Genomic DNA, 13,742 nt, shown 5'->3' on the forward strand with positions numbered 1-13,742 from the left:
ATAAATTTAGGGGCAGGGATTACTTTAGGCTATTCACTTTGACGATGGGGGGAGGGGGGAGAGAGATTTAAAAATGATCAAAAATGACCGATATTAGTGTTGAATCCATAGGTTTCGGGGTAGATGAGAGAAACAGTGACACTTCTGATGCTGTTTCGATCCAAGTTCAGCCCTGATAGTTGGGGAGGGTACAACGTAGGGGAGAGGGATAAAAATTTAAAAATGATCGAAAATGATGTGATGTGATTTTAGTTTAGCGTTCCGTTCAGCAGCGAGGCTATATGAGACGTGGACCTACTGATTAACGTGGAATCCGAACCACATGAGCTCCCGCCGGGAATCGAACCCGGGTCTCCCACACCAAAGGCGCGCACGCTAACCGCTTAGCCACAAAGGAGCTCATGATCGAAAATGACTAACAGCTTATGACTGACTTTACGGATGCACACTATATATATATATATATATATATATATATATATATATATATATATATATATATATATATATATATATATATATATATATATATATATATATAGTCGAAAATGACCGATATTAGTGTTGAATCTATAGTTCTTAGGCTTGCCGAGATGAACAGTGACACTTCTGATGCTATTTAAATCCAAATTCAGCCCCGCATCTTGGGGCAGGGGGAGATAATAAAATGATCGATAATGACCAATATAATGTCGAATCCATAGTTTTTGGGGTGGCCGAGATGATCAATGACCTTTCCGATGCCGTTTAAATCGATGCCATTAAAAACGAAAACAGCATATATCACGGGTACTAAAACATGCGATACGGAGTTATGCATTTAAATTTTCATTTCAACCCAACGAAGCGGATAATATATGCTAGTATTGTATAGTGTAATAATTATGAATATTCAAATATTGAACTCTTTATGGAGACAGAGGCATGATAGCTCAGTGGTATAGCTCCGGTTCGATCTCCGGCCAAAGTGAGTTTGCAGTGGACAACATCATGTCCGTGGGTTTTCTCGGGGTTCTCCTGTTTCCTACCAAAATCTCGTTTCATCCATTATTCCCTTGCCTTAATCATCTTTCTCTCTTAGCGTAAATAATATAATCGTGGGACGTTAAACTGAAAGATTTCATTTATTTATGGTGTGTCGCGCCCACGAATAGTCCCAAGGGGAAATAGACCTTCGTGGCCGATTGATAGGATTTTCAGTGTTTTTAAATTGTGAGAACACCGCTTCTATCACTTGCATTCAAAGAATAATGAATAGTTTGTTCACGCTCCCAAGTAAGCTTTGGTAGAATCCTTGAATATCGATTTTAACATACACGAGCACTTAACTAATTTATGGGCGTACTAATATGGCGTTAAGACACCGACAGAAAATGATAGCCAGCAACAATAAGTATTTATATACCGCCAGATCATAAATATCACATAATAAGAACAATTAATAATAATCTACCACTTTAGAATGTCATAAATCATATCAGGGTCCATCGGGCGCAATAGCATGAGAATAAGCAGTCTCGGGGAAATTGTCAGCCACCAGGATTTGTGATAAGTTCACACACAACAAAATAACAATATTAAAGAATAAATAGTAGCCTTGAAAAAGTCTGTTTATATAGACTTTAGATCAGTCCGTATCAAAGGCGAGCTATGCGGCTCGGATGATAGATGATTTATTAGCAAACAATTATAATATCAATTAAGTCTAAACTCTTTCCAGCCTTAGAACAAAGTAGACATAAACAGAGCGAAATGTATTACTCCGCGGCTCACACGTGCTTCGGCAGCCAGAAACGTGAACAGCAAGATCGTCTGCTAGCTTACTGTCGTCGCATAATTTCCACAACATTAAGGCTATAGTTGGTTGGTAAATAATTAACGCACTGACACTATATTGGAAATATGTATTTTCTTAAATCCTTATATAAACGAGCTTACCGCTGTTCCTGTGTCCTCTTTTGTGTTTTATAACACGAGACGAAAATGGATTGTTGTCACATATCGTCGCCACGAAACTCTGCATTCTGCTATAATTTTAAATGAGTGGGATAGGCACGCGAACGCGTACGCATGCGCAGTAAATACTATATATCCAAATACACGTGAGATTGAAATAAAGCTACATCTGTTGTTAAATATATATATTGCGTTTATTATCACAAAATGCAGGATAAATTAAGATATCTTTATTTGAAATTATTATTTTAGTAGGGATTATATTGCGGTAGGATACTAGTGCAGTGAGTCCAACAACCAATCACTGGTCATCGACCCACTAGTAGTCAGGTGGGTTTGTTTACATCTACTTTTTTCTAAGGCTGGAAAGAGTATAGGGCGCAAAGGCGCAGAGGTTCATCTCAAGTATTCGGGCTATCGAATGGAAACTTGTCAAAGGGGACAGAGTTTGGGTCCCAAAGCAATACAGATATCTAGAAGGCGGCGGTCTCGTTAGAATTCGGACAAGCGGTGTTAGTACGCAAAAGAATGAATGATTAATACTAATATAAATTAACGTTTAAAGAAGATGCCAATATAGATCTCATAACACAGTTAATAGTATTCGTGTAAAGACTTCAGTGAGTTGGAATACCACTGCTATCAGCCAGTTTAGATTACTTAACAATTATCATATCAAAATACATCACAAACATTAAACAAAGACATTAAACAAACATTAAACAAAGACATTACCGCTCGGATTAAAAAGAATTCTTCGAAATCAAATCTAAATAACAATTGACCAAAAGGGAGGAGCACTTAGGATTCGTTCTATCAACATTCACATAAGTTATATCAAAACAATAAAAGGTTTCAAAGTAATTTTGAGGTGACCCACTACTTGGGAGGTGATCCACTTTACAGTTAAGCGACTTGATGGAAAAGGAAATGCAAGTGATAGGTACATGAAGAAACTGTTGTAACCCACCTGATGTCCGTGATCCTACCTCCAGGCACCCCGAAGTCGAGATGGTGAAGACTCCTGGGTTATCTTGGCGTTGCTATAGACATTTCGTACACACCAGGTAGAACGTTTCACTTAACACACTAAATCACACTGATATTATAATTACTCACTTGTATTTCGAGCGGCTCTAACACAAAGAGCAGGATAGACGAACGATTAACAGGACTTCGTACAGGATGATGTCTCTGGGCTTCGTACAGAATTAGAGATCTTAGTATTGGGACTTCGCACAAGCTGGTCTTCTCCTGGATCGAATGTATTGGAATACAGGTGAGACGAATGGTAGAACACAGCACCGAAACAGAATGGCATCCAACGGTATTATAACCGCCACCAGGTTATAGAAGTATTTTTTGTGGACACTCTGTATACTTCGTAAAGACAGTGATCATTATTTTCGATTTATACTTTATTCTGCAACGCACATAAGTTCTTTCTTTGGTGGGAATTGCTTCTTTCCCACACAATTGGACAAAGAAGTCTTTCATCGTTTTTTCATATATATATTTAAAACGTTGCTTTTGATGAGAACATTTCAGCGAATGACTAACCATTTCAGTGTTTCTCCCTGACTTATTATATGCACAGTATATATTCTATAGTTATTGGGAACTGAATTAAGTGCTTTCTTTAATCGCTTATGGAAATATTGCAATAGATTAGAGAAATACGGGCTGACTAGATGTTCCAGTGACCAAAGTGGCGCCAACTGCGTTGTTTCGTAGCCCGTTATCTGTACTTTCTCACGCCAAAGTTATCGCCGTGTCTAGTGCATTATAGGCAGTTGACTAAAATTAACATAAATTGTTTTCCGTATTCTGTTGGTATGTGCATACAGGTGAGTTAACTGAGTGATTTTTGAAATGAACTGCCAACACTTTTAGTTGATCATCGCAACCCGTACCTTGAGCTTCGGTGCTCAGGGAGTTTGACTCCAGGTCTGGAAGCCGTAACCACGCATCTCGCGTCGAGCTTCAAGTCTGACTTTTTGTTAAGGGGCACAAGCTATTTAGCCGGTGAAGGACGTTTTATTACGGCTAGCCCCAACTAATGAAGTCCCAGGTCCGCAGACCTTGTGCGTACATGTAAGTTATGCACGCGCCTTCCAACATCAACATTCCACTGTGGAGATCTTCTTCTTGTTTAATTTGCTGAAGATTCATCTTTGCGTCGCAGGATTGTCGGCACAGAAATTGGATTCATCGTGGGACGATCCGGACAACTTTTCCCCAGTGCTAATCCCCCAAGTGTGTCAATGGTGTGAGAGAAGCATTTGTAGTGATATCTGAATTACAACCATATATATATAAAGGGCTATATTGCCCGAAAAGGGCAAAGCGTGATTTCAGCGACTAAAATTATTATATATATTCAGTGCTTAGTGTTGTGTTTATTCCTCTTCGCTATTTATTTTTTTAAAATATAATAGTGTTCTAATAAATAAGTATAGTGTCATTTAATCTAGTGTGTTTTCGTTTTCTGTATGAGTGATGTTTGTGTGCGTTATGGTCTGGATGACCGTCTGATCGTCCGTGAGGTTTTCGAGACGGGACATCAGAACCTCTCGGCGCCTAATGCTCATCTCATTATTGGGACCGATGAGCGATTTGGAAACAGTTTGTAACCTTTTCTTGGAGAGGTCCTTCATCGTCCTGTCCAGGTAAGTTCAAGCATCAGGAAGATACTTATTGGTAGGACCACGAGCCACGGACAGCGACCAGATTACACGAATTGAGTTGGTTATAAATAAATGTCCGCCCGAACAGCGACCGAACTCCAATTGGTTATAAATAAATGGCGCCACGAACATGGACCTCCGAACCAGGCGATTACAGTACTTCACTCCACAGGTAGTCTGATTCCCCAATAGACTATAGCATTCGCATGCCGATGAATGAGGCGTAATAGATGTCTCAAGAAAACAATGAGATTCAGATAAGGAAGTATTGAGAATTTGAAATGACGTAAGAGACACAAGTCGTTCGAGTTATAGAGTTCAATTATTTGGCTCAAATAAGTCTGTGGAGTTGGTACAACAACAAGTGACTTCCTACATGAAGTCTCGAGAATTATGTAAATCAGTATTAGCACAAGCAAACTATAATTGCGAGCTAGGAAGCGCTTAGGAGCCAAAGCAGTCAGAGTTAATGATGGATCGTTAAGGGATCCGTGAATAGTCAGTTCTCAGAGATTGATAGACAGAGTCTTATTAACAGCAAATAAGTTTTAGATCGACTGCATACTCACAATTAGACAAATAGTACTGTCCAGCTGAAGTTAGCACTAATGAATGAATAGACGATAACACACGCACTGAAATTAAGAGATGGAAGTTAGTGAAATTAAGAGATAGAAGTTCTTAACTAAGCGACCGTGATATTAAAGTATTCGCTTCATACGCCGTGTGATGTTAACCCAAAGTTAATACCGACACAACAAAGTAACTCTAGTAGGTAATGGAGGAGACGGAGAATGAACGGTCTCTTTTGGAATTGGGGTTCGAAGAACTCTCCGATAGAAGTTCGGCGCTGTGATGGACAGTACGTCCCCGTCAACAACTTAGAAGTTTCCCCCCGAAGGAGCAATAGACGTAATGTCTGCGTCTCAACGTCTCGGTGTAGTTCCCCCACAAGAGAGAGGGTGCATTTGTTTTTTGTTGAAACCTTACTAATTGCGCTAGGCACTACTGCAGTGTCGAACGTATACAGGGGTAAGCCGTAATCTTACCTGATTGGAGTTTAATTATCTGTAAAACGAAATTTAGACTCCGAGTTGCGCAGGACAACGAAGAGGCGTTTATTAAAAGCTTCCTGTACATTAGATATTTTTTAAAATACAAAACCCTAATAACTTTAAGAGGTTAGACATTTGACCTCATGTGTATAAAGAGTCACGTCTGATTACAGAAAGTGAAAATTTAGTATGACAATTTTAATTATTCCATTGCTAGCCAGACACATTATGATCAAAATAAAATTTGGAGAGTTTAAAAGTTCAAACTTCATACATGCACTGTGAAAATAATAACTTAGGATCTATGATAATTTGTATTACGAAAACGGTCAAAAACAGAGTGAGTAATAAAATTTATAATCGAACACTTGTGGTTCTGTTGCAAGAAAATGAGACTTTGTGTTAGTCTTACAGAATCCTATTACTGGCAAGTAAAAATAACCTTTTCTCCTCTGAACAAAAATAAAACTAAATTTGGAGTATTCCTCTTTCTTCTATTTATTTAAAGCTGTGATAACCCAAAGTGAGAATATGTTACTTTCCTTTAAAAGAAAATATTATCTTCCCCAGACGGAAGAGATTAGAGGTTAACTATTCTCAAAGCAGACGAACAGCTTTCTAATGTGTGAGGGAGGATGGAATAGACACAATAGAACAAATCTTTTAACAGAGGGAGGAAGAAAAAATAAAGAAGCTGGATGAGTGCAAGAATGATATCGGATTTCTATATGTTCTCTTTTTTCTGTTTTAGGATGTTAAGAAAATAATATTCTATAGCGTAATTAGCGAAGCTAATTGTCGTTAATTTATTATTTTTTAATGGAGTGCGGCAAAAATTTGCGAAATTTTCGCAGTGGATTTGGGCCGACACTACAGATGAAACATTCCATCTTGTCTTCCTTCCCCACTTCGACTCTTGTTCTGGTAGTGACGACTCAAGCTTTAATTTCTTTGGAGAGGGAACGAAGGAAAAGAAAATTTTGAGGAATTCAATTTTTGTACACCAAAAAAGATATTTTCTACATTACAGTGCTTCATGTTTGAGGGAGTCGAAGGCTAGAAATGGCCTCCAAGGGGACGCCGACCCCCTTGCTTTCAATTTGGCATCGTGACTCTGTGTTGTTGGTCTGAATTACCAGAAGATCTTAATTTTATACTGAAGAAAATTAACCAGAAATTTATTTTTATGTCTTATTAATGAGTATTATGTTGAGTTGCTCCGATTGAAATGCCCAATTTCACGTCTGGTGAAGATCCGGCCTCTGTAAGCAATCAATGGGTGCACTGTGATCACTTTTACAAATTTCGTCCATATTTAGAAAACGTTAGGGTATCCAGTTAGCCAGAACCAGTGATGATTTTAGGAGGTATTCTAGGGTGGAATTTCCTCTGTAGGGAATATATTTGATCTTGTTTAACGTGGGTTACAATTTTTTTCGTAGTACTATTTAACCTCCTATGGATTGAAATTCCTCCTCGAAGAAGAACTAAAAACATCACTGTTCAGGACACAGTGTGTTGTTGAACAGGCTCGTAGGAACACAAGGAAGAAAATAACTGCGAGTGATTTTTCTTTACGAGTACAAACTGGAACATTCTCACATATAGCCGTGAAAAAAAAAACATCAAAGGTGTATTTGGGTCAAGACTGGGAAATCCATTATACGCAGTTGTTTCTCAAATTTCGTGCTGGTGACACGATATTAAAAAGAATTGGTCCCGCAGTCACCAACTACCACCACATTCTGATGAACTCAAAAATACCAAGGAAGTGGACCCTCGAAACAGTGCTCGTGGAATTGCAGACTCGTTAAGCATACACGTGCGAAAGTTGACTCATGCGTACCTCATGAGTTGTCTAGTGAGGAAGGATAGCCTATTGAAAGTGTGTACTTTTATGAGTGAGCAAAGTAACAGGGAAGGTTTTCTGCATCATCGGAATGTAATTTCTGATGAAACAATGGATCGGCTATGACAATCTAAACAGCCAGGACAGTTATTGGATTCTGCTTATCGTCCGGAACGTCTTGATGATCGTCCTGATCCTGATTATCGTCCACAGAAGATCTTGTGATCTTGTTAATATAGTGATCTACGGTGAGTGAACTGTCGTATCTTTCTCCGTTGTGGTAAAACTACCTCTGTGGATCCACAGACTAGAATATACAAACCGTAAACTCCGCGGAAAACTGGGAACAAGGCGAACCGTAGCGCCTCCAACATGCGGCGACGGAACTAACCAGTCGATCTGTCGTCAGCAGCGTGGAAAGTTCGAAAATAACCGTCTCTAGTGGCACATGGTGGGTGAAAGCGTGGTGTGCACAGGTGTACATTGCCACCGTGTGCTTTTGACATACTGTTCGCTAAGGACTATGAAGATATCAATAAAGCAATCCAGGAATCTACAAGATGTTTTTTTTATAAAAGGTACCCAAAAAAAAACATGGTAATTAGTTATTTAATACGGGTAATTGGTAATCTCATCTTCTTGCACTGCACCTCACGCTGACATGTGAAGCTGACTGAAAGAATGTGCTGGTTACAAGGACAACCCATGATGTCACGCTCGAAAACCAATGGCAGCACAACCCATTTACGACGAAACATCGTTCTCCATGAAACGTTGATTTGCTCTTTCGCCGCGCAGATAATACAAACTCATTTCAATAGCGCATATAGAGAATTGCTCGTCTATATATTCTAGTCTGTGTGTGGATCGTTACAGTGCTATTTGCGAGCATCTGAAAATGTTCAACAGATCGATGTTCTTATATTGTACGAAAATTCATGCACATACAGGGCGCTAATGAACTATACCGACAAACTGTAAGAGGTGATTCCTCACATCAAAATAAGACAAAAAGTTTATATGGACCTATGGCGAAAAGTCCATAGTTTCAGAGCTAGGGCTGTCCAAATTCGGCCTATTTCGAGAGGCTGTATTTCGAGAGAAACTGTGGAAGGTAGTCCTTATCAGCGTACAGGAAGTCACGCATACGCAATCCTAAAATACATATTTCATTAACGTTCAATGGGTGTACAGACAAGGGCGCCCACCAGGTGAGGAAAGGTGGGGCACTCGCCCCCCCCCTTTAAAGGAAATTGTGCTTCGAAAGTACGAAAACCCAATAGATATTTTAGAATAGTTACAGCAAAATTTGAGACTACATTTGAAATGTCGCTTATAGTTGTCCCCCCTTGGAAACCACAACATGGGCGCCCTTGTGTACAGAGTATTCCATACAGGGTGAAATTCCCAGACATGCCTTCAACCGAATTTTGAGATATGCTCTGACTTTATGATTGGTCAAAAGTAGACAAACGATAAACTTTGATAGCAGTGAACATGGGATCCTTTGGCGCGATGTCGGAAGTATTAAGGATCGTCAGCAGCACGGGCTCTCGTACTCGGGAAAACGAATGCTGCGATGTTTCCTTTCATGCTTATGAGTGAAGAAAACGTGAAATATACCGTGACGAAATACATCGCATCACACATTATTGCGAACACAGAAAAACATGAAGCTGCCGGTTCATAACACTTTCGACTTCCCTTCGAAGCACTGGATGTCCATTGTTGCCAAGGCTTACCTCCTGCGTACTTTGGACCCTCCTTGAAATTAGGGTATATCTGAAAACTCTATTAAGAGCATATGTGAGAAATACACCTTGTAGGGAATGCATTGTATATTAATATTAACGAAGTATTGAATATTAACGAATTATGCACTTTTGGATTGTGTATGCATGGCTCCCTTTTACGCTGATAAGGACCATCATCCACAGTTTCTGAAATTCGAAATAAGACCTGTTGAAATTTGGCTTTTTCGCGATTTTGGACAGCCCTAGCTCTGAAACTCTGGACTTTTCGCCATAGGTCCATATAAAATTTTTCTCTTGTTTTGATGTGAGGAATCACCTCTTACAGTTTGTCGGTATAGTTCATTAACACCCTGTATGTTGCTCAAAATTCGGTGCACGATCTGCTGTATCAAAACCTTCCCTTATCCCTCTGATTTTCCAGACTTCATTGTCATTGCATCTCAACCATTGGCTTTCCCTTCATTTTTGCGTTATTGCGACCCGCAAATTTTGAGTAGGCCGATACGGAATGAGACCTCTGGCCAACAACATCCACGATCTCTCGTCCAAGTGACAAGAGCACGTGCTACCACGACCCGCTCGGGAGAGTAATACTCCCGGAAGTACGTTTTTTCGCGCGCTACTCTAGCCAGCTGTTTTACGCGCTATCCTAGTCCGTTGTTTTAAGTTGGTCACAAAATCTGTATCAATTAGTACAAGGGGAACAAAACGAGCCTTATATCATGGAGTATAAGGGCAACAAAACGAGCCCTGCGGGGCGTCTAACCCGTTCCTACTACTACTTATCTGCACAAAAGTAAGTAAATCACATTTTTGAGTATTGTTTTAATTTAAAAAGTGTTATAAAAATGTAAAAAAAAAAAAACTTTCCTCGGGCCGTGTTTGAACTCTCACCAAAAGAGATTTTAGCATATAGCACTAGCCCACTCAGCCACGAGGACCGACAACCACAATCGTCTGAATTCTGCTATTTGAATGCAACGTGGCAAGACATAGATAACGCCAACCAATCAGAACTGTGTTTTCCGTTCCTACTTCCGGGAGCATTACTCTCCTGAGCTAGTCCTGTGCTATCGGATTCGGTTCCTGGTATGCTACTTGTCTTGTATACATGTTAAATATGCCACTCTAAATTGCAGGTCCCGTTTTATACAGTATTGATGTCGAAAAGGAACGTGAACTATAATCAATTAACAATTGATTCTCGTGATACAAATGGCGAATTTAATGCGAAAGGAAATCGAAATAGACTTCATTCGCTCAGCTTAATAGAATATAGCTTAAATAAACTAAACATTATTAAAAATACTTGTGCACTTTTACAATAGGCTGTCATAAAGATTTACGGACAAAATGAGTAAGTGTATATTAAAGAAAACTATCTAAGGCAACAGTTTCCGTCGGCGGAGTATTTCTACAGAGTATAGTACAGCTATAATTTATGTTTAAAAGTGTAGAGTTCATAGTCTGAAACCATTACAAGTATTATAAGACGACTAAAATGAGAAACTGCATATGAAATAGGATTGCATTAGATATTAATTTGCGTCGGTCGAAGAATTCTGCACGATATAAGGAAACTATATTTTATTTTTACTTGTGCAAGTGTTGGGTTACTAGTGTGAAACCATTACAAGTTCTATAGGAACTCACATCACTGCGAAAATTATATTAAAGGCACTACTAACTACAACGTACTATCATTACTCTAACCTAACCTACCCTACTTTAGTAACCAACTCTACTACCCTAGCCTAACAACCTTACACTACTCCAGTGTTTCTTTCAGAAACAATGTTCCGGGAGAACAATCTCAGAGCACCGGGGAGGGGGCACTACTGATACTATTCTATCTATTATTATATTATAAACGTATTATTTTGGTCTGCTCCGGGGAGGCACTCGCAGAGCTCCAAGGGGTAGTGCCCCCCAAAAAACAGGTCTGAAAGAAACACTGCACTACTCTATTTTACTAACCAAACCTACCCTATTTTAGTAACCTAATCTACTCTACTTTACTAATCTAACCTAATCTATTAACCTAGCCAAGTCTACTAAACTAATCTAACTTGACCTAACCTGTCCTATTAGACCCTATACTGTACCCTGCACATGCTGCGTATTTTACTATGAATAATCGTTTTCCTGGCTCATCAATTTGCACACATATTATCATTCTGTAGGCAATTATTTGAGCATTCGCAAGGAAAATAACAGCGCAGAATGTTTTAGACAATCATTCAAAACCAAAAATGAAGAAAAGTTTTTATTATTATTATTATTATTATTTGACGGACCATTGTAAAAATGCACTATGATAGCTGAGTATCATTAAAAGTATTTTAGCGTAAGGCGATAAATTAAGTATTAATGAGATAAGTTCTGCCTCCGCAGATTATTATCATTAACTAAGGATATGACTAGTGTTTAAATTTAGAAATAAAGTTACTGGCAACATTGTCATTTATAAAGTGCCAAATGAAAGATGCTATAGAAGAAAAGAACTGTTTTGAAATCTGTATAACCTGTGCCAATTCTCCCTACTACTAAATTCTGAACATAGAAGGAAAACGATTCTAAACTGTTCAAATAATATTGATGCAAAACCGTGGCTAAAATTTATTTTTTGATAACCAGAAACATGGCTAAAGGAAAGAAAGTTAAGAAAAAAGATACAAAGCGTCGCCAAGATGCCGATAAGAAAGATGAACGAGTTGACGATGACGGAAAAGGTAATCATGGAGCAGAAGCGCATCAGGAAAATAACATTACTATGTTATTTAAATGCGATGAACTTCATCAACTGAGAACGATTCTACAAAGAAAGGATATAGTAAGTTAATGATATCTAGTAAAGGAAAAGATTTCTTCATAACAGTTGAATATTAATTTTATCAATGAAATTCGTACATATTAATATTTCCCTAATTATCAACTTCCGTATTCCCAAAAGAAAAGCGGATGTAAGTTTGTTACCTATTCACGCAATAACTACTGAACAAATTAAAATGATCATTGACATGATTATCAATCTTAGACCTCCCAAGGATTTTACGATATTACGACAATTTTTGGCATGGGGATGGGGAACGTAAAAATAATTGAAAAGGACCAATATTATTATCCAATCTGAGTTTTCGCGGTCGAAGATATGAATAGTGACACTTCAAATGCTGTTTAATTCCAAATTCATCCCTCATCGACATGGGGCGCGAAAGGGTGACATGTAAAAATAACCGCAAAAGGCCGATATTTTTTTATAGTTCAACGAGTATGCATCAAAGGTAAGGGAGACGGTGATGAGATGTCACTATTACACACCGAGGCTAAGCAAGGCGGTGATAATGAGATGGGAATGGTAGAATGACAAAACTGGTTGAAAACGGGAGAACTTCGAGAAAATCCTCACACACGGGTCCTTACTTGATGGGAGGTATGATAGAACCAATGATTCCCTAGCCAGAATTGTGCGTTCTACCACTTTTTGTTTGCAATGTACTTCCCTTTTATTTCATAAAATACAAATAGAATGACAGTAATATACACAAATCTTAATATCAAGTAGTGGGTATTCGGAAATTGAATAATAGAAAGTACAAGGAGTTGAGATTTTAACAATCTGCTTCGGAAAGAAAGTTGGCACGATCCCTGTAGAGCAACTAGTTCAAGGAAAGAAAGGTTTTTATGTACAAAGGAGCTTTTTCTTAAAATCATTGATGATACTTTTTTCCTCTTTGTCATCAATAGTTACATGATGAAAAGACTCCATGATGAATGTGTTTTACAATTAATAGCAAAACTTTTGTCCTGTAATAATAAATAAACAGCTCCACTCAAGAGTAAAAAATAATATTACTATCTTAATTAATATATATTTCTATTACAAACAGATATAAGCCAAATGTAAGATATCAAGATTTAACCTTTTTCTCCCATTCATTAATGATATATTACTTATATGATATGTAGTGACAAGAATCATTATATTTTGTAGATATTTCTAATTATATACTATAACATGGCAAATATTAACAAGAAAATATTTCAAAACGTTCTTTTTAATAATAATATTTTTCGTACAAATAATGAAGATGATTCATTTAAGGCATAAAAATAGGATATATTTGCTTATTTTAACACAGCTACCGCGCCATCTTAGTTCGACTGATCTTAGTGTCCAATTCATAGGGCGTGAAGTTTTCGTTTTAACGATAACATCGAAAACTTGAAAAAGGCAAAATAAAGTATATAGATATAAGTAATAATATGATAGACGGCCATTTTTGGTGTTTTAAAATCAAATTTGGTACTTTTTTCAAAATAACAGAAACGCATTGCATAAAGCGATAAATTCGCCGAGTCGCCATGTTGGACGGTAATACTAATAATATAACACAAGTTAGTTGCCATAAACTAAATTTAGTTGCCAAACTGTGGGGAA

The 13,742-nt window shown here is 38.0% G+C and overlaps 1 protein-coding gene across 1 annotated transcript in view; it reads left to right on the forward strand.

The window, feature by feature from the left end:
• Nucleotides 1-11,812: 11,812 nt before the first annotated feature.
• LOC145676126 (uncharacterized) overlaps nt 11,813-13,742 on the forward strand; it is a 71,681-nt gene continuing 69,751 nt past the window's right edge. The window contains exon 1 of the mRNA XM_081747031.1: nt 11,813-12,134. Within this exon, the coding sequence (XP_081603157.1) occupies nt 11,943-12,134 (192 nt within the window). The 5' untranslated portion in view covers nt 11,813-11,942. The remainder of the gene's footprint in view (nt 12,135-13,742) is intronic.

Source organism: Thermobia domestica, chromosome 18 (assembly GCF_964235325.1).
Source record: "Thermobia domestica chromosome 18, izTheDome1.hap1.1, whole genome shotgun sequence".
Classification (NCBI taxonomy): Eukaryota; Metazoa; Arthropoda; class Insecta; order Zygentoma; family Lepismatidae; genus Thermobia; species Thermobia domestica.